The following is a 20,461-nucleotide window of genomic DNA, read 5'->3' as shown; positions in this document are numbered from 1 at the left end:
AAGAGGGAGAAAAAGGGAGACAGGAGCAAATCTACGCAGACACCATAGCTCATCCACACTGCCGGTGATGCTAAGGCTCCCTTCCCCGCCCCCTTCCTCCCCCTCCTCCCCCCCTCCCCCTGCTCCCCTCCCCTCTCCCATCCTGTGATTCTTCCTCAGCCCACTTTCTTCCTCTTTCAAATTCAAGCCTTCCTCTTCCCCCACGAGCCCCACTTAACACGGAGGGAAATACGCTGTCGCTGGCTTTGGTGGGCATGGGGTTCCCGTGGCCGGCGGTGTTCTCACCTCTCCCCTTCCGTTGGCAGTGACGGCGCGGGCAGGAGCGGCACCTACGTCCTGATCGACATGGTTCTCAACAAGATGGCCAAAGGTGAGGTGGGGAGCGTGGCTGCTTTGTGGCGGCTGAGCTGGGACCGCGTTGCCGTGGCAACCTGGGGGTAGTACTCTCCTCGGCCTTGGAGGAAATTGGCCGATGGTTGTCCCTTTCCTGAGTCACGTGAAGGCTGTTTGCAGCAAGCAGGGTATTTCTAAGGCAAGCGCCCAGTAGGTGTGGGTAAGTAGCTGCTGCAGAGGTCACGATTAACCTCACTGCCGAGGCGAAGACAGCCTTCGGCTCCTTGACGGCTGTAGCAGATCAGAGTGTCCTTCACGTGTTCCGTGCAAACCTCCCTGTTGCTAAAGCTGTGTGCAGAGTGCAGTATCGTGGGCCTGCCGTGGCCTTCTCCCCCAGCCACCCCTCAACACCCTCGTCTGGCACACTCTCACCCCTGCGGCCCCTGCAGTCCCCGCACGCACACACGGCGCACAGGGGTTTACCCTGAAGCATTCTAACCCGAGAGGAGGAGGCACCGGTCCGGCAGCTGGGGCTGCAGGCCTGGCCTACGAGGGGCCCCCCCTCAGCCAGCAGCTCCGCTGGGGCAGAGCCTGAGCCTAGCCCTCCGGCCCCCTTTGCCCCTGTGGAGGTGTGGACGCTGAGCTGGTCTGGTCGCTCAAATGTGCTCCCCGCACCAAAGCCCTGAGGTGTCTCCTTAGAGACCAGGGAGCATGCTCCACAGCCACTTTCGGGAAGGATTCACAATGGACCTGCCTCATGGACACGTGAATTACCATGGCAACTGAGGAATCCTGCAGCATTTCCTAAGCCTCCCTGAGAAAACACCGTTCTTCCCATGGTGCCTGTCCACATCCCACGGGACTTGGAAGGACTCGAGCTGAGGTGGGGACACCTTCTGTCTTTCTCACCCGCGAGCAAAACATTCTCTTCGTCTATGCGCACGCGTGCACAGGCCTGCGAGTTCTCACAGACAGGCCCCCGCCTTCCAGAGCACCCATCCTTCATCCTTTGCCCAGAAACAAGAGCAGGTGCTGATTATAGAAATGAGTTTCAGTACATTTTCACACAGATGCTGGCAACTCCAAACTAAGCATTTTCCATACTCCACTTTCTTCTGGTTAAAAAGGAGAAAAATGGAACGCATCTCTAGACCAAGGATGTGGATGTGTAGCCCGCTGTTTTACACATAAGGACCAGCACGCCTGAGTGATGGATGCCGTATGACCGGCGACTGGAGGGCCAGGACCAGACCCCGGGCTGTGCACCCCATACCCTGCCCCATGTCTGCAGCCTCTCGGGCGGGCCACTGCAGAGAGCAAGGAACTGGCTTTGCACCATCAAATCTTATTTTAAGTGCCCTAAATTAGCTGAGCGCTGGCAATGTGCAAAGAAACCGAAGCAAAAAGACAAATGATCTGACACTGTTTTTAATGACCTATTTTGGTTTTTGATCCTAACACAATCCTAACATTTTAGTTAAACTTTCCTAACTATTGATGCCACTGTGCCTTATCAAATGCATCTTTCCATTTGCAAATTTGCAATTATTGGGAGCTGGGAGCTCTTAAGAGAATTTACCTTTCTTCCTTTACACCCGCTCCTCCTTCTCTGCCTGCTGCACACGTGGTATTTCCCTCCCATTAGACCAGAATTCCTTTGGAAGCCTGCGGACCCTCGTACCCTCCTTGGTATTTGAGTGGCTCCCGTGGTGGTAAAGCAACGTGACCCGGTAACCCACGGTGCACATTTGCGTCAGAATAGAACCGGCTCCCCCACAGGCAGCAGACAGACGCCACCGCTTTCTCAGTCCTGTGGGGGTCACGTTGGTGTCCTGGATTTTCAGAGGTGCAGACTGCTTCACCAGAAGCAGCACAGCTGAAGAATGTGGCAGCCCAAGGAGCCGGCGGGGGCGGGGCTGGCTGCATTGTCCGAGGCCGGCCTGCCATTGAGTGGCTCCGCTGTAGCATGGACCGTCAGATCCCCTTCAAGTGTGGCCAGCCTTCAACAATGGAGCCCAGCCGAGTGGAACTGGCCGAGGAGGGCAGTCTCCAGGCCACGTCTGAGATGGGTCACCCCCATTCTGTTCTTGACCTGCTCCCCTCTGCCCAGGGGGCGTGCAGTGTGAAATCCTCTGACCTGGGGCCTGGGCCGGGTCTCAGGAGAGATCAAAGGGCAGGGCGGCCCCTCGCTGGCCGAGGTGGGTCTTTCCCAGGCCGCCACACTGCGCAGCCGCCTGGGGTTTTGTTCTGGCTCGAGCTGCCAGCCTGGTGGGGCCTGGGCTGCCTTTGTCTGGCCTGAGAAGCTGGAGGCCGTGCTGCAGACCCGGCGTTCATCAAATGATCAAAGGCCCAAAGCCTGGACACGAAACCTTTCTTCCCATTTCCTTTTCTTAGAAGGAATGAATTGCATGAGGACCAAAGAATGCCCTTCCAAAGCTCTCCTGCACGGCCGGCCTGCGCGGGGCACCCACACCCGCGAGCCCTCGCCGGCCCAGCTGCGGCCGCACGCGCATTCACTCGGGCTCCCGGGGATTAAGGCCCGCATCCTCTTTAGGGGCGAGAATGTGTGAGGCACAATTCAAGCTTTCTCCACTGTCTAGTTTATTAGCAAGCAGACGACAATGCAGTTTGAAATCAAAGCAAATAGGCTCCTGCTCTCTGCCCTGTCTGCAAAATCCTTCTGCACATCCCCTCTGTTGCCACAAGTGCACTTCTCACTCGCAGTTAATATTTTCATCAGAACCCGTTTTCAGGAGCGTGCTCCTCTCTCACCGGAGAACGAGGCTCAAGCGTAGTCAGAATGTGTTTGCTGACAAGATGTTTTCCAAAGTTGTGCCTTTTAAATCTGTGTCCGTGACATCTCTTCGGCCAGATGTTTTTGTTTTTGTTTTTGTTTAGTTGCAGTTTTTTAAAGGAAGTGGGTGCCAGGTGGAGGGTCACCCTGAGGCAGCGGCTACTAGCTGGCCCTGTCACTCGCCAGGGGGCCATCACAGATACCCACCCACTGAGCCCCACTGGGCCGCTCCGAGTGCACACCATGGCCTCCCCGCTGCGGCTCGTGTTGGAAAGCCCCATGGAGCTTGGGGAGGCCCATTCCTTTGTCTGCCGAGGGCCTCAGGACCGGGGACCTCACTGTACATGGGAATCAACTGCCCCTCGGGCACACAGGTGTGCGGACGTGCCAATGAAGTAGCCAAGCAGTGGGAATGTGGGCAGGCCTGTGCGTCCACGAGGCCGTGGGTCCAGCACCTCCTTCTGTCTCAGCAGCCTGACCTGCTTCCTGTTTTCTGTTGCACGGTGCCCCTCAGCCAACAGCTGCCTGCAGGAGGGCATGTAACATCTCCATTCTGCTCGCTGTCCCTAAAACTCACGGTGCCACGGGCCTCGTGCCTGGGAACCCCAGCATGTGTCCTTCCGTGACGGGATTAGCTCACTTGGCGTCCTCCAGACTCACCCATGGCGCAGGTGGCTGGAACATAGTCCGTCATGTGGACAGACCACACTTCATTGACCCATCACCCCTAATGGATGGACGCTCAGGGTGCATCCAGCCTGCAGCCCCTGTGTGTCATGCTGCTGCGAACATGGGCGTACAAACACCTCTCTGAGTTTCTGCTTCCTCCTCTTCTGGGTACAGACCCAGAGTGCAGTTGCGGAACCACATGCTCATTGGATGGTTAACTTTCTGAGGACGTGCCACACTGTTTTCCTCAGCGGCTGCTCCATTTCACTCTCCCACCAGCAGCTCATGAGGGGTCTAATCACTCCACATCTTTTCCAATATTCATTATTCTCTGTGTTTTTGGAAGTAGCCATCCTAATGTGTGTGAAGTGGTGTCTCGTGGTGGTTTTGATTTGCATTTTCCTAATGAGTATGGTATTGAGCATCTTTTCATGTTTGTTGGCTATTTGGATATTTCCTTTGGAGAATTTTTGCCCATTTTTTAATTGGGCTATTTGGTTTTAGTTGTTATTGAGTTATAGAGGTTCTTTGTATATTCTGAATATTAATCCCTTATCAGATATGTGATTTGCAAATATTTCCTCCCATAGAATGGGGAAATTCTATGGGAGAAAATATGTATGTTCATTCTCCCAATGGTGTCCTTGGTGCATGAAAGCATTTAGTTTTTATGAAGTCCCATTTGTCTATTTTTCCTGTTGTTGCCTATGCATTTAGTGTCCTATCCAGGAAATCTATTGTCAAAGCCAATGTCATGAACATTTTCCCCACATGAATCACTATATTGTACTCCTGAAACTAATATAACACTGTATGTTAACTACACTAGAATTAAAATCTAAAACTCAATAAAACTAAAAAACAAAAATAAATAAAAGCAATAACATATACATGCCTGTCAAAATGTTAAGAAAACATATAAAGCAAAAAGGCCAAATTTTCTTACCTCCTTGCCTTCATCTGCAGTTGTGATGACCCTTAACCTCTTTAGTATGCATCATTTTAGGACCTTTATATGAACACATATAATTTTTATCTATTTAGCTGATTTTTCCCTAGAGTAAAACATAATCGATATGGAAAATACACAGAAGAATTTTTTTAAACCTATCCCCAACTTTGTTTCTTATGTGTTTACATTTAAAGTGTTGTCAGACAATGGCTCTGTGGAGGTAACACTTTTATTACTATTTCGTAGGTAAAGACATTTGGGCTTTACCCACCTCACCCAGGGTCGCACAGCCATCAGGTGGCCTCGCTGGGATGTGACTTCACAGCACATGTCCTTGATAACGTGTCCCTGATACCATTGCCTCTTCCATGCCAATAAACAGACCACCCCTTTTTTTTTAAAGATTTTATTTATTTATTCATGAGAGACAGAGGTGGGGGGGGAGAGAGAGAGAGAGAGAGAGAGAGAGAAGCAGAGGGAGAAGCAGGCTCCCAAGGAGCAGGGAGCCCGATGCGGGACTCGATCCAGGACCTCGGGATCATGACCTGAGCCGAAGGCAGATGCTTAACCATCTGAGCCACCCAGGCACCCCAGACCACCCCATTTTTAAAGTTCGCAGCGAACCGTCTGGTATAAGAAATGCACATCAAACCCACCATGAACTATCACCTTACACCCGTTAGGATGCCTATTATTTAAAAAAAAAAAAAAAATTTCCCCCTACGTTTTCTTGTAAGAGATGCTAACTTTTAATAGCAGGTCAAATTCGGAGCACCTGGGTGGCTCAGTCAGCTAAGTGTCTGACTCTTGATTTCAGCTCAGGTTGTGGTCTCAGGGTCATAGGACCGAGCTCCACCCTCAGTGGGGAATCTGCTTCGGATTCTCTTTCTCCCTATACCCCTCCCCCTACTCTCTCTCACTCTCTAAAATAAATTTAAAAATCTTTAAAAAAAATAGCAGGTCAAAGAAGAAGATGGGATACTAGCTTTGGGAACCAAGAGAGCTGACCAAGCAGAAAGATTAACTGGACTAGTTGAGAAATCCTGCCCGCTGTGTGTCTTCACACCGTGACTCATTATCTGTTATAAGTAATGATATCAAAATATCTTTTTAAAAATCTTTCCCAGCCTTACTAAGACATAATTGCTATAAAACATTTTCTAAGTTTAAGGTATACAACGTGGTAAATCGGTAAATGTGTGTATTATAAAGCGATTGCCAAAACAGGGTTAGTTAGCAGCTCCATCACCTCACATGGTTATTATGATTCTTTTTTGTGGTGAGAACGTTTAAGATCTACTCTTTCAGTAACTTTCAAATATATAATAGTGTTGTTAACTATCAAAATATCTTCCTTAAATAATATTCCACGGCTCCTTGAACTTTCTTAAACCTGTAACTCCTCCAGAGATGCACTGGTCCATACGTGACCATTAGCCACACGTGCCGACTTAAGTGGATTAAAATGTGAAAATCAGTGCCTCTGTCATGCTGGCCACAAAGCACATGCCCAATGCCACGCGTGACTCGTGACCACCATGGTGGGGAACACAGAGCACCCGCCATCACAGGGAGTCCCACGGGGCCACACGGCTCTAGGGAACAGCACTGAAGGTGGGCACCCCGTTTCTCCCAGCCCTGCCGCAGCAGCCTCTGGAACTATCTCCCTGCTCAGTCCTGACTGTGTCTGCTCTCAATGCGGCGTCTGCATGGCATCTGAGCACTGCGCCCCTTGGGGCCCGTGGCCTCTCTGACCTTGGGGCTCAGGGCCTTTCTCGTACTGCTCCACAGCTCCCCAGTTCCTTTCTCCTCTCCTGGGTCCTGCCGGGCCTTGTGGCCACTGTCACCGTACCACGCGGTCCTCCTGGCGAAGCTGTAGAGTGTCGTTTCAGCCTGGTGTTTATGGAACACTTGCCAGGCTCGGTGTTGGGGGAGGCATGGTGAACAGGCCAGAAGACGAGGTCACCCTCCCTGAGTTTATCCTCCGTGGAGAGAAACAGAGTCTGCAGCCTGCAGTTTGTAGGGGTAGTACACACCGTGAGGACCCTCACTTGGGATGCAGGGTCCTGGGGGTGCCTCGCTCCCCACCTAGGGCAGAACGTTGGCCAGAGCTACGGACTCTTGCCCTCGGAACAGAAGGGGGCCTGAGGCTTATTCGTTAGGACACTGTTGTCAACTGAGGCAGCAGATCTCAGAGATCTGGCGACCTGCCAGAAGGCCTCCAGCTGGCTGGGTCAATGCAGAGCCCTGGCCTTTCTGCAAGTGGTAGAGCCCAGGAGGAGGAGGTGGTGGAGGATGGCAGGACGCCCAGAATCAGCACCGCAGAGACGGGCGAGCAGTGGGCCTGGGGAGGGGTTGTTTAGGGCCTGGAATGGCAGGCCCACTGGCCCTGGTCCGTCTGCAGCCGCCGGGAAGCCACAGTGTAGGTGGGGCTCGGGGATTGGCTGGACGAGAGGGGCGGAGTGTCCCGGAGGCCTGAGCCCGCCCCCGACGTGGGCTCGCCCTTGGCCGCGCACGTGGCCGGCTCTGCCACAGACAAGACTGGTTAGGAGGACAGGCTGCAAAGAAGGGTGTGTGTCAAGGGGGCAACATCTCTTTTTCTACGTGTGCTTGAAGCACAAAAGCCTGAAGAACCAGCAGAAAATGAATTTCACAGATAGTCTGGCTTCCACATGACTTCAAAGCAGAAACGCCTCATCTCCAGCTTCATGGACGTCTCAGGCTGACACAGTGTCCAGAACACGGTGGGGGGAGGGGCCCTCGTGAGCACCACTGTCGTAGAAGACGGGGCCTCCATCAGGCAGGGGCGCGTGTATTTCTTCCCTCACCTGACGTGATCCACACTTCCCACCTTGAGCAGCCTGGTAGCTCGCGGCAATGACAGGCACGCGGGGGCAGCGCGGGCAGGGGCGGTCTGCAGAGCTGGGAGCCGGGTGCTCTCGGCCCACTGCAGCCCAGACTCAGGTGAGCATTCCGGGAGCCGCATCCCTGCGCTGTGACCCCGGCCAGGGCACACCGGGCACACCGTAGACAAGCTGGTTAAGGGGGGGAGCAAGACACAAAAGGGCCGTTTACTCCAAGGAAGCACCAGGAGCACAATGTATTTGGGTAATTTTGTGAACCATGATCCTACAGTTCATCTCCTAAATGGTCTCCACCCTCTGGAGCGAGCTGGGCGGGGCTGACAGCTGTGGGCGCTCAGACCTGCCAGGGGGTAGACGCGGGTCCCCATGAGGCCAGCCTGCAGAGCAAGCATCCCCCCCTCCCTCACCTCCTGGGTCAGATCTGCTCACACGGCCTCCTGGCGTCACCCACGGCGCTCCTCCCCAGTCTGACTAGTCCGTGGGCAGACACACAGCCGACGTGAGAGACCACGAAACCTGGGTCAACCCACCTGACTTGGTTGGTGTTTGGGGCCGTCCCTCCTGTGAGTTCGCTTCCTTCTGCTGGACCATGGGCCACCAGCTTGTCCATCCACTGTCCCCCTTCCCTGTGAGCAGCGTCACCTGTCTGCCCTGCCATCCCCAGGCAGGCCGCCCTCACTGGGCCCTGCCACACACACCCAGTAGCTTTGCTGCTACCTCTCCAGCAGAGCTCCACCCACTGCCAGCCAGGCCACTCCACTCGCAGCCGTGACCCTCTCCCTGCAGACCCCAGAGGCCTCCAGGGAGGCTGCCTGTGCCCTTCTTGGCAGCAGTTCCCGTGCTCATTTCCTCCCCACATGGTGAGGGCATGTCCCTGCTCCTGCCAAGACCCCCGTCCATGCTGGTGGAGGAAGTCCCGACGCACAGCCATCCTGGTCACTTGGCAGTGGCAGCTCACAGGCGGTGTTAAGTAGGATTCTGAGGCCTTAGCAAGAAAGGGTGTCGTCTGGCTGGGGCAGGAGTACAGGGGACGGTGCCTCTGCCCCTTTGAATTAGTGACCCTTCCATAAGCACCCCCCACGGTCACCTGGACTTTCGCAGGACAGAACATACCGTGCTAAGTGTTAGCCCCATGCTGTCCTTCTGACTTCTGTGGTCCCTCCTGACTCCTCCTTGGGTGTCTGCTTCCCCTTTTCCACGAGGCCAAGAGGGGCCGAGTGCTTCACCGCCAGCACCGAGCCTGGAGTCACAGTGCTCAGCACTGTCCCCAGCCAGGCCGTGCGGGCTCCAGCTTTCTGAGTCAGAAGCAGAGGTGAGGACTGAGGGAGGAGGGGGGCAAACAGAGCCCATGGTGCCACTTTGGTGAACGGTGGAGGGTCAGTCACCTTGAAGGACTTGTTTTCCTGTTCAAGAGCAACCCGTGCGGCCCGGCCTGGCTGACTTCTGTGTCCCCGCCACACAGGCGCTCCAGAGAACCTGGTCTGAGCCGCAGACTCCCTAACATGAGCCGTCTGGCGTTCCTGGTGGCTTGGCAGGGGTCCTGCAGGCCCCTTTCCGGCCGCTGCCAATGCGCTCCCAGGACACACTCGTGCACATACATTCATGACATGGGCCTTTCTCTGGGCTTCGTGGAACCTCAACAGAGAGGAGGCTTGACCACACCTGTGTGCTTCCACGACCCCTGCAGCGTCTGCATCTCCTTCACGCCCTGTGCCCACGGCACCTGCTGCTCAGGGGGTTGTGAGAGGCAGCCGCACCTGTGCATGGCGGCGTGCTCTCCCGAGTGCTGGGCCGTCTCCCCTCATCCGTCCCTCTTCAGGGGGCCAGCGTGCTCACTTACACCTGGGCGCCTGGCACACATGTTCCCCAACCGTGGCTGCCCCTGCGGTGTGTCGGTGCCCGGCTGGAGGACAGGTGCTCAGGACCCTGAGCAGCCCCGTGCTCCCCTGCAGTACTGAAGGTGGTGGGTTTGAAGGGAGTGTGCACACCTACAGAGCCCTACTTCTGACTTACATCTTTTATAAAAACTTGGAAGCTTCTCAGTTCTCCTGAAAAATGATTTAGAATTTGTTTTATAAAAAAAATTTTGGTTTTGGGTCCCGGTGTACTTCATTTTCAAGGGAATAGGATGTAAACTTGTCTCGTTTGATCTAGTGACAAAAGGAGATTGTAATTCATCTCCGAGGTCAGCAGGAATCCGCCCGGCTGTGATTTTTACAGGCCTCCAGTTGGTTACGGGCATCAGAAACTTCTTGGCACAGAAGGCACAGGACAGCGGTGCGTGTGTGAGAGCCCGAGTCCGGCGTGTGCGAGCCCGGGTCGAGCGTGTGCGAGCCCGTGTGGGCGTGTGCGGGCCCGTGTCGGGCGTGTGCGAGCCCAGATCGGGCGTGTCGGGCGTGGGCGAGCCTGTGTGGGCGTGTCAGGCGTGTGCGAGCCCAGATCGGGCGTGTCGGGCGTGGGCGAGCCTGTGTGGGCGTGTCCGGCGTGTGCGAGCCCGGGTCGGGCGTGGGCGAGCCCGTGTGGGTGTGCGCGTGCGCGCACCTGTGGGGGCGGTGCCCACAGCCGCCGGATCTTGTCCTGCGGACCGGGGCGGAGCTCTGGCCGTGCGCGGTGGGCTCGGCCAGAGAGAGCCGTTGCTCGACGCCTCCTGACGGCAGAAGGGAGACCACCTGCTCGTGCAAAGTGAAGGCTTTTCCCTCTTGCACACTTGACACACCTTGTCTTTTTACCTTAAAGAAAAGAGCACATGGGATCCCTGCCGTTTGCAAACCTGTGGGTAAAAACTCTGTAACGAAACTCATTTATGTGTATTCGGCCTCACCACCGAACGGACTGCCGGAAGTCGTGCGGAGGGGAGTGCACATGCGCAGGCCACAGCCCCGCTCGCTCGTGCGCACCTGCGAGGGGGCTGGGCTGGCCGAGGGGGTGGACAGTCCCCACGAGCCCTCAGCCGGGAAGCAAACTGCAAGAGAGCTCGAAGCCAACCCCATCAAGGACTTGGTCTCCTTAAACTTCAAATCCATCCTTTCGCTGTAAAAAAAAAAAAAAAAAAGAATTTTAATCATACTAGTGTTCTCTAGATGTTCATTGTTTAACGATTAATACTTTTTATCTAGGGCTTAAAAACCTCTCTGGTCTTAAAAATGTATTTAGCCGGTGCGTAAACTTAGAAACCAATGGACCCTGAGTGAAGTAGAGACTAACAGTGATGAATACCCATCGAGCACCGCACTGGATGGGGCCCGGGTGTGCGCGCTAGCCGACCGTGCAGGGCCGCAGGGAAGACATCGGGGTTGGGCTGGGGCGGCCTACAGGGGGCCATGGTGCTGGGTCCCGGGCTGCGCAGCCACATCCGGGGAGCACACCTTGCGCTGGGCCGCAGAGCCCGATCCTGTGAGCGTTCTGGTGTTGGAATAGTCCTGACGCTTCTCAAGCGGGAAACACCAGAAACCGCCCCTGTATCTTGCTCCTGCCCTGTCTTCTGCATGGGAATTTTTTCTATGTTCTTTTTCTTTGACTGTTTACATGCTTTTCCATTTGAGCACCACACGCAGTAGGTCTGTCCGCCTCGAATTTCAGATGTTGTCAGCAAGATGGAATTTTTAAAGAGAGGGTTCCATTTTAAATGCACTAGAGGAAGCTTCCTAGATTTGGGGGGATTTAAATAAATCCCTTCATAAAGTAAGGAAGGACTCACACACCCACCCCCCTCCTGGCCCACGTGGATCTGCTTTATCAATGCGGGTTCTGGTTGGTGCTCCATGAGGCCCCACACCCTCAGAGGCCACTGAGCCTCCTCACACCACCCTCCCTGTGTGTCCCCAGCGCTCACGACTGACCACGGACTGAGTTCTGGAAACTTCCTTCTCAGCACAGACCGCAAATAGCTTATTACCATAATCCTGATGAGCAAGGGGATATTAGCCACCATGTCATACACTTGACCTGTGACCTCATCAATCCGTCTCTCCCCGAACTTAGTTCTGGATGTTTTTAAGCATCGGTTTGACCTCCTCAAGTGTCTGACTGGCTCCAGGCAAAGTGGGATTCTGAGCTAGCTCCCCCGGGGTGGTTTAAACTCCTTGAGTAGGGACGACCCGATCAGGCTTCCGCCTGTCCCTCCCTTTCCCTCACAGACCGTGGTCCAGAGGGCGTCAGCAGGTAACAAAACAAGAGAGGTTCCTCGTAGCATTTTATCCAAGGATCCTGCAGGCTCGGGACAACGGCCGGCAACCATCGTCCACGCGGACAGCCACCCAGGAGGGAGGGCTGCACATGTCCCCAGCCCGTCCCTGGCCTCCCGCAGGGGAGGCCTCCATACAGCCCCAGCATACAGAGCAGCCCCTCGGAATAAAAGAGCAGCTGGAAGAGGTTTTAAACCAGCTTCAAGGACTAAAAGAAAGTGACCTGAACTGCCTTAAAAAGAGAGGGGTTCTGTCTAAGTCCAGATCCCACATGAAGCCCTCCGATTTCATTTAGGAAGGACTGGGACTCGTCTCTGTTGCACCAGGGTCTGCCCCACACCTGACGCTTCCGAATGCGGGCCTCGCGGTCGTAGGAGGAAGTAGCTGCGCATCCAACTGGAAGCCAATGTAGGCTGTAGCCGAGCAGTTTAATTCTCCGGAATCTGCGAGCAGCTAGCATGCTGTCGGTGCCGTGATTCATGACCGCGCCTTGTCGCTCCGCGTCGGACCCTGCAAGGACCCTTGGCCCCCCCATGCCAGCTCGAGACCCCACACCAGCGCGGAGCCTCAGCCTGGGGCAGGGAAGCACCGCAAGCACCTGGCCCCAGCCGGCAGGTGTGGGGAGCATTCCCGCAGGCCCGGTTGCTGCTGCCCACGCCTGGTGCTTCTGTCCACGCCGGCTGGAGAGTGGCAGTGCCATGCGCGGTATGGAAGAAATCCGTTTCCCCCTCGCTCCCTCTCTGCGTAGCGTTTAATCTTCCTAAGGCAAGCTTGTGTCCTGAGGAAGCCAATTTCTGTGCACGGTTAGCCCCATAACTCACATGTGGGCCCCCAGGGCCCAGCCTACCTGGGAAGGTGAGGCAGCAGATCCTCAGGCCGTGGCCACCACGGGGGGCACCACATGCCGTGGCCTCCAGACCCGACCACTCAGCTTCCTCTCTTCTCCATCTTCCCATCTGGTAGCGGGGCAAACCTCTTTGTTTCAGACTATCTCAGATTCGTGGGTTCCCTTTATTTCTATTTATTGTTTTTGATCTGTTGTTGAAATTTCTTCTCTTATTTGAATTTTAGTGAACATACAGTGCAATTTTGGTTTCTGGAGTAGAATTCAGTGACTCATCGCTTACACAAAACACCCAGTGCTCATCACAAGAGCCTTCCTTAATCCCCATCACCCATGTAGACCATTCCCCACCCTCCCCCTATCAACCCTCAGTGTGTTCTCTGTCTGTAAGAGTCTTTTAGGGTTCAGTTCCCTCTCTCCTCTTTCCCCCCCTTTTCCTATGTTCATTTGTTTTTGACAAACATTGTTAAAATGTCTATGCTACCCAAAGCAATCTACACATTTAATGTAACCCCTATCAAAATACCACCACCATTTTTCACAGAACTAGAAAAATCCTAAAATGTTTACAGAACCACAACAGACCCCAAAGACCCAAAGCAACCTTGAAAAAGAAAACCAGGGGTGCCTGGGTGGCTCAGTCAGTTAAGCATCTGCCTTTGGCTCAGGTCCCGGGATCGAGTCCCTCATCGGGCTCCCTGCTCAGCGGGGAGCCTGCTTCTCCCTCTGCCTGCCCCTCCCCCTGCTTGTGCTCACCCTCTCTCTCTCTGACAAATAAATAAAATATTTTTAAAAAGAAAAGAAAAGAAAAAGATGTTTCCGGACTTCCAGCTCTGTTACAAAGCTGTGATCATCAAGCCAGTGTGGTACCGGCACAAAAACAGACACATAGATCAATGGAACAGAACAGAGAATCATGGGCTCCCTTTAAAACAAATTGTATTTATTGTGGCCTCGTCCACACCCGAAGAGGAGCATGTCCCGAAATTGACCCCTGTCTTTTCCTTGAATGAGTTTCTCAGCAGACCCCAGCTGTTGAGCTCCCTGTCGACTGTCTAGCCGTCAAGAGGGGGGTTTCTTCTCCTTCCTATGAAGGCCCTGATTTAACACTTGGGGAAACTCATGGTGTTTTCCAGTAGGTTGGAATTCCATATCTGGAAGGACCACCGGCTTACTTCCCATAAGGCCGCCTCATTCACGGCGAGCCCGCGACGTGCTGAGCACTGTCCCCCCAGCCTCAAGAGATGCAAGTGCTCCCATCCTGTCTGCTCGAGGATGAGAGTGGAGAGTGAGGGCACGGGGGTGCCCCTCCGCCCTGGGGGCATGGTGCCAGATCATCTGTCCTTCCTGTTGATTCCCCTTTATTTGTGCAGATACGTTTGGTTGGGATGTGTTTCCTCCCAGGACCTCCCCTGCCCACCTCTCTCCCTCTCTGCCTGTCTCAACCTGCTGTGCTCGGAAAACATCACTGGGTGCTCAGGAGCCCACCGGTTAAGCCCCAGAACCCTAGGACTTGAAAAATTACAACCACCTTAGAAATTTCCAAGTTCACTGTCCCGGTTCTGTGCCCGAGGGGAGCAATGTGCTCACTTAGGTTGTGCAGACAGAGAAGGGCCAGTCAGGGTCTTTCGCCCCTCTGCCTGGTGCAGGCTGGCTGCCGACAGTCGCGGCCACCTGCTCTGTGTGACCAGAGACAGGCTGTTCCATGGGGATAAGCCTCGGTCTCCTCTACAGCTCCCATTCCACTGTGTTCTGGTAACGAGCCGAGATGATGCTCGGAACATGGCACCTAGTTTGGCACGTGGGTTCCACCCCGCCCCCACCTCGGGGGCGACCACCTGCTCCCAGTTCCCACATTTTGCATTTTCATGTTGGCAGACGCGTCTCAGCTCCCTAAACTGTAAGAAGCTTGTGGGCATGGGACCCAGCGCCATTCTCTGTCTACTAGAAATAGAAAAACAAGAACACGTGTTGAATTAATGATAAGGTTAAAGTTTCAAACCCAAATAGTATTATTTCTGTGAAGCCCAGATCACCTGCGATGAGATGCTCTCTGTGGGGAGGGGTCTTTCAGTGAAACTCTGCAGTGAACACACACAAGGGCATCTCTACCTTTTCTTAACATTTGGAACCCTCACTGGGAGCTCCACCTTTAGAAGCCAATATAAGATGGAAAAGATTTATTAGTCTCATTTCTCATTACTTGAAATAAAAAAATTCTACACGATTGAAATTAAAGCTTATATGCTTCCCATTTCTAAAACATTCTTTTAAATGCACCCCCCCACACACACACAAATCATCAAGTTGTCATCTCTAATAGCAACGACTGTTGTAAGTACGTGGATGGGCATCTGACAGCATGTCTCAGCCCTGTGTTCCTGAATGAATGCTCGCAAAAACCGCGCTCCTTGTTTTTCTAGACGAACACGGACATGGCAGGTACCCGCCAGGCCTGCTGAGGGATGAGCGTGATCATTTTGAACTGGTCTCTCAGCCTGAAGGGAGCCCGACGCAGGCGAGGGACAGCTGAGCGCGGGTCATCTTGTGTCTGAGCCCAGCCTGATCTGTGTGTGTTGTTTGTTGCAGGCGCTAAGGAGATCGATATCGCCGCGACCCTGGAGCACTTGAGGGACCAGAGACCGGGCATGGTCCAGACAAAGGTACTGTCGGCCAGTCCTCGGGAATGGTGGGGGCGACAGGGGTGTCTTTCTGCAGGTGTTTCCCAGCAAGGAGAGAGGAGAAGGGAACCAAGTGTCTCCCACGCAGGTCCCAGGTGGGAGTGGAAGGCCCCTCCCGGGAGGGCGGCCCATGGTTCCAGCAACCACCTGCATTTGAGCAAAAACAGATGCAGTTGGATCTCCAGTCTTTGGAGCCCTCTCCCCACCAGATTTGGGGAAGGGGGAGAGCATTACATTTTTACAAAAAGAGCTCCATGATAGGGGCACCTGGGTGGCTCAGTCGGTTAAGCGTCTGACTCCTGGTTTCGGCTCAGGTCATGATCTCAGGGTCATGGTATTGAGCCACATTGGTCTCCACACTCACTTGGGAATTTAAAAAAAAAGAGGTCAGTGACAAACCCCAGCACCCTTGCAGGGGAATGGTCTAGATCCACTAACATTCTGCCAGACCCCCCCCCCTTTCTGGCCCACAGAACCACAACTCTGTTGTGTGGTCATCGGATGTCCCCGGGTGTACTCAGGTCCTCAAACACCTCAAAATAGCTTATTTGCGTACTTACTGAGAAGGCCACGTTTGCAACAAGAGTAAACACAAGATGGCTGGTTGGCTTTGGGTTAACCAGAGCTAGAAATGGGCTTTACATGATGTTCCTTTAGCACTCGGAAGTATCTGTGTCCAACGACCACGAAAGCTCCCGCGCATCTGTTCCATAAAGGTAATGAAGTCATAAAATACAGAATCTTCCCTTTCTCAAGGTAGTCCTGCCACCCCAGTGCTATTAGCACCTACACAAAAGGCCAAAATCCCTAAAAGACACCCTTGCAGAATTCCTTCCTTATGCCTAAGAGGACTGTAGGTTGTAAAAAGCACTCCCATGAAGTGGGGCTGACCCAAGGGCCCGAGGACCGTGCTTTGTGCCTCGTGGTGATGGTTCTGGGGCCCCAGAGAGCTTACCCTGCCTCCCGGGGTCTCACTACTCCCCCTGGAAAGTGCCAGTAGCCCCCAGCCCCCTTTCTGTCTGAATGTTACCATGAGAAGACACACGTCACACGGGGTCTGAGCTGGATGAGAGGAGACAGCTACATCCCAAGCTCTCTGTTGAGAATGAAGCCACACGCCTCAGGAGGCTAAGCTGAGCACACTTTGAACCGGAAGATCATTTCCTGAAATACCTTAACAGTCACCTGGCTGGTTCTTGATGGCCAAAGTCAACCCCAAGCACCGAAGCAAATTTAACTTCAGTCTCTTACAGAGCCACAATCTATTCTAAGCAGAGTCACAAGAAGCCTTCTAAAGAGTCAAGAACTGCTCCGGCCGAGCCCTTCCCCCCGGCAGCTGCGCCTGCCCCAGCCCCGGACCTCCACCCAGGCTCCGGCACCTGGGGGTACAAGCAGCCTGCCCTGTGCACGCTCAGCCCCGAAGAGCTGTCACCAGCACCGTGCGCTCACCCCATCCCCCTGTAGCACGCATGCGGGTCACGAGAATTCGCATTTGATTAGCGTGAAAGAAGTTTATCAATCATGGCACACTTTGTTTTCCTAGGATTTTTTTTTAATCTGAAGTTTTGAAATTATTTCAGACCTGCAAAACACGTGCAGAAATAATACAGATCATTCCCACGTGCCCTCACTAGGTTCCCACTGCTAGCACCTTATGTAACCACAGGTGACCGCAGCCAGGAACCGGCATCAGTATAAGCCATTTACTCGGGGGCAGACCTTGTCCTAGCTCATCCATGTCCGCAGTGACCTTTCCCTGGAGCAAGACCACCCCTGAGCACTCAGTCGTCATATCTCCCACATCTCGACTAATGGAACAGCTCGGTGGCCTTGAGAGCTCTTCAAAAGAGAACTGGCAGGTGTGGCTTGGTTTTCATAGACTGTCTCTTGCTTGGGTTTGTCTGAGGTTCCTGTGATGGGTTCTGGTTGTGCATCTTGGACAGGAACGTCCCAGAAGGAGGCACGTGAACCCGGTTGATCTCCTTTCTAGGGAGGTGAGCTTCGGTCACTCGGCTCAGGGGGTGTCCCCCAGGTGATTCTTCTTGGTAACGAGCAGTGTCTTGGGGGAGAGATTTGGTACTGTTCACGTCTCTTTGTTGTTGTGCTTTATCATGATGTCAGCAGGTGACAAATAACCCGCAGGTTTTGTGCCCAAGGAAGGTCCATCCTACTAGCCTGACCATGCCACTTGGTGGTAGCCTTGTGAGGGCCAGCACTGCAGGGTCAGTGCACTGTCCCTGGATGGTCTGGCCCCACGGGGCCACCAGAAGCCATGGAGGAGGCTTGGAGGCCTGAGAACCAGGGCCTGGTGAGCAGTGTCACTTTATAACCAGGAAAGAAAAGCGGATTCTGTCTCTGCCTAAATCTTGATGCTGCTTTGGGCCGTCTCCTACTGCACAGATAACCTGCAGGAAATCGTCAAGACTCACTTCTTCACTCCCTGAACCTGGGTACCTCCCAGGCAGGCTTCCTCCACCCCAGACACCCCAGACGGTACAAGGATGCCCAAAACACAGACTCCATGGTGGATCTGGGCGAAACCGTGGGGACGGTGCATAACACAGTGCAAAAACCATTCGGGCCTCGTGGCACAAGGTCCTGAGGCCCAGGGAACGGCCCACAGGCCCTGCCAGAAAGGGAGATGAAGCGTCCAGAGAGCAGAGAATTTGCCTCATGTACCTTCCCTGCCGGAACTGACCCTCTTCCTTCAGGTGGGGGTTCAAAAGCTGTCTGGAAGTGTGTATGTAAATGCAATTCCTAGAATTTCAAGGTATAAAGAAATAAGCACATCAAAGCCACCAGTCTGTCTTAATTTGATGGCTTTGCCCAACATTTCTCCATGAAATGGAACTTCCCCTGAAGTTCAGTTTAACAAAAGGAAAATTTCTGTGGGAAAAAATAGTGCCATACAATCTGAATACTCTTCCACAGAAGCCAAGAGAAGGTCGCCTGTGGGCTGTTCAAACCCATGTAGTCAGATTGTGCCATATGAGCTGAAGACACAAAACAGACCGGGGACGGAGCCCCCCGACCCCCAGCGCACAGCCTGACTGCACAACTCCATCTTTACGTTCAAAAAAGCCCCCAATAGCTGATTTTCCACCTGGAAACAAACCCTCGGTCAAACGAAGCACAGACACCTGCCGTGCGTCTGCCTGAGGAGAGGAAGGGAAGCCACGGCCCCGGGCCTGGGAGCTGGCGCCGGCCGCGGGGACGAGCCTGAGAAGCAAGCGGCAGCACAGGGTTACGGCCCGGGAGACCCAAGCAGAAGGAGATGTCACCCAACCCCCATCACCTCACGTGTGTCAGTAGCGCAACAGAATGCTCGTTCCTAGGAAGGGAGATGAAATCACAGGAGGCAGGGAAAACACACGTCACAAGGTGAGCGATGTCTCGTCCGCTACGCGTGTCGTGGAACAGACTCTCCCCCTCCGTCCCCTTCATCTCGTTAAGGTGCCTCCTTAACGCTCTCCGTAACGACACTTTCTCTTCGACGCTCACTTCAAAAGCCAACTGACCCGTGTGTCCCCAGGAAGTAGTGATGTTGGTTGGCCCCGGGCGGGTGCGCACGGTGTTTACATGTGGTACCGCACCTCCTGCCCCTCCCCTGCTCGTCTCTGGCTTTGGGTTTCACCCTATCCTTGTTCTGCTCCGCAAGCCCGGCTCCCTACCTTGCTCGGGGTCTGACGCGACAAGGACTGATTGAATTAAGTGTAATCCAGTTCACAGCCCCGGGCCTCCCGACCCACGTCCTGCTCCATCAGAAGCCTCTCAGTACCTTGAGATTGTTCCCCTCAGTCTCTGTGTCTCTATCTCCCCGTTCACACGCATGCATGCGCGCATACCTATGTGTGCGCGCACGTATAAACGTACACGTGCGCACGCACGCGTGCATATACCTATGTGTCCACGCGTGCGTACCTGTGTGTGCACACACATATAAACATACACGTGTGCGCATCCATCCGCGCATACCTGTGTGTGCACACGTATAAATGTACACATGTACACGCATGTGTGCGTGCATACCTATGTGCGCACATGTATAAACGTGCACATGTGCGCACACGTGTGTGCATGCCTATGTGTGCACACACATATAAACGTACACATGTGCATGCATACATGTGTGCATACCTATGTGTGTGCACACGTATAAACGTACACATGTGCACGCATGCATACCTATTAGTGCACACACGCGTGCGTGCATACCTGTGTGTGCACACACGTATAAACGTACACGTGCACGTGTGCATACCTGTGTGCACACACGTATAAACGTACACATGCGCACTCATGTACAATCATGCATACACGTGCACACATGCACATTTGCATGTACACTGTACGCTCATGCACACACATGCACACACATACATGCACACTCGCGTGTACACTCATGCACACATGCACGCTCACAAGTACACGTGTGCACTCATGCACAACATGCGCGCTCACATGTACACATGTGCACTCATACACACATGCGCGCTCACATGTACACGTGTGCAGTCATGCACACACATGCATGGGTGCACACACATACGCACATGCATGCACCCTGTCCCTCACCTGCTCTGGTATCAGATGTCAAGGATGGAGCCAGGGCTGATCTCTGTGAAGAACAGCTGAGCCAAAGGCACAGAGAGCACTCTGCCCTGCCCCCACCGTGAGGGAGACGTGGGGAAGTGCTGACCTGGGGGGGTCATTGGCGCTCCATGGAGGGTAACAGCTCCTGGGACAGCCATTTACTATGACTCCCTTTGAATTCAGGAATGAAAGTACCATGGCAATGTTGTGTGGGTCCACCCAGTCCTTTGTGCGAGCAGCCACAAGGATTGCAAACACGAATCTGAGTGTGACTATAAATGCAAACACGCGCACACGCAGCCCCGAACACCTCCACTGACCCTCACAGCCGCCACAGCAAAAGCGAGTCAGGTGCCGTGTCTGCCCAGCTTGTTTGTGGGGCTCCCCGGACTTCTGAGGGGTTGACTCGGGCCTGTCAGTGGAGGTGGTGCCACTGAAACTGGGTGCGCACCCGGCCTCCACCCATGGCGGGAGACCAGAGCGCGTCGGCGCTGCCACTCGGGGCTACTTCTCGGGGAAGGGGCAGGGCGGCTGACAAGCCCCATCT

At 54.1% G+C, this 20,461-nt stretch overlaps 1 protein-coding gene across 2 annotated transcripts in view; it reads left to right on the top strand.

Moving 5' to 3' along the window:
* The window catches only part of PTPRN2 (protein tyrosine phosphatase receptor type N2), an 812,882-nt gene that overhangs the window by 789,003 nt on the left and 3,418 nt on the right, over positions 1-20,461 (top strand). For both annotated transcript variants that reach the window (XM_088018277.1, XM_028092397.2), the window contains 2 exons: positions 306-370; positions 15,230-15,303. In XM_088018277.1, the coding sequence (XP_087874403.1) occupies positions 306-370; positions 15,230-15,303 (139 nt within the window). The remainder of the gene's footprint in view (positions 1-305; positions 371-15,229; positions 15,304-20,461) is intronic.

The sequence above is a fragment of the Eumetopias jubatus genome, unplaced genomic scaffold (assembly GCF_037043125.1).
Source record: "Eumetopias jubatus isolate StellerSeaLion01/CBP00866 unplaced genomic scaffold, mEumJub1_p1.0 scaffold_14, whole genome shotgun sequence".
Lineage (NCBI taxonomy): Eukaryota > Metazoa > Chordata > Mammalia > Carnivora > Otariidae > Eumetopias > Eumetopias jubatus.
This window is presented reverse-complemented; position numbering and strand designations above follow the sequence as displayed.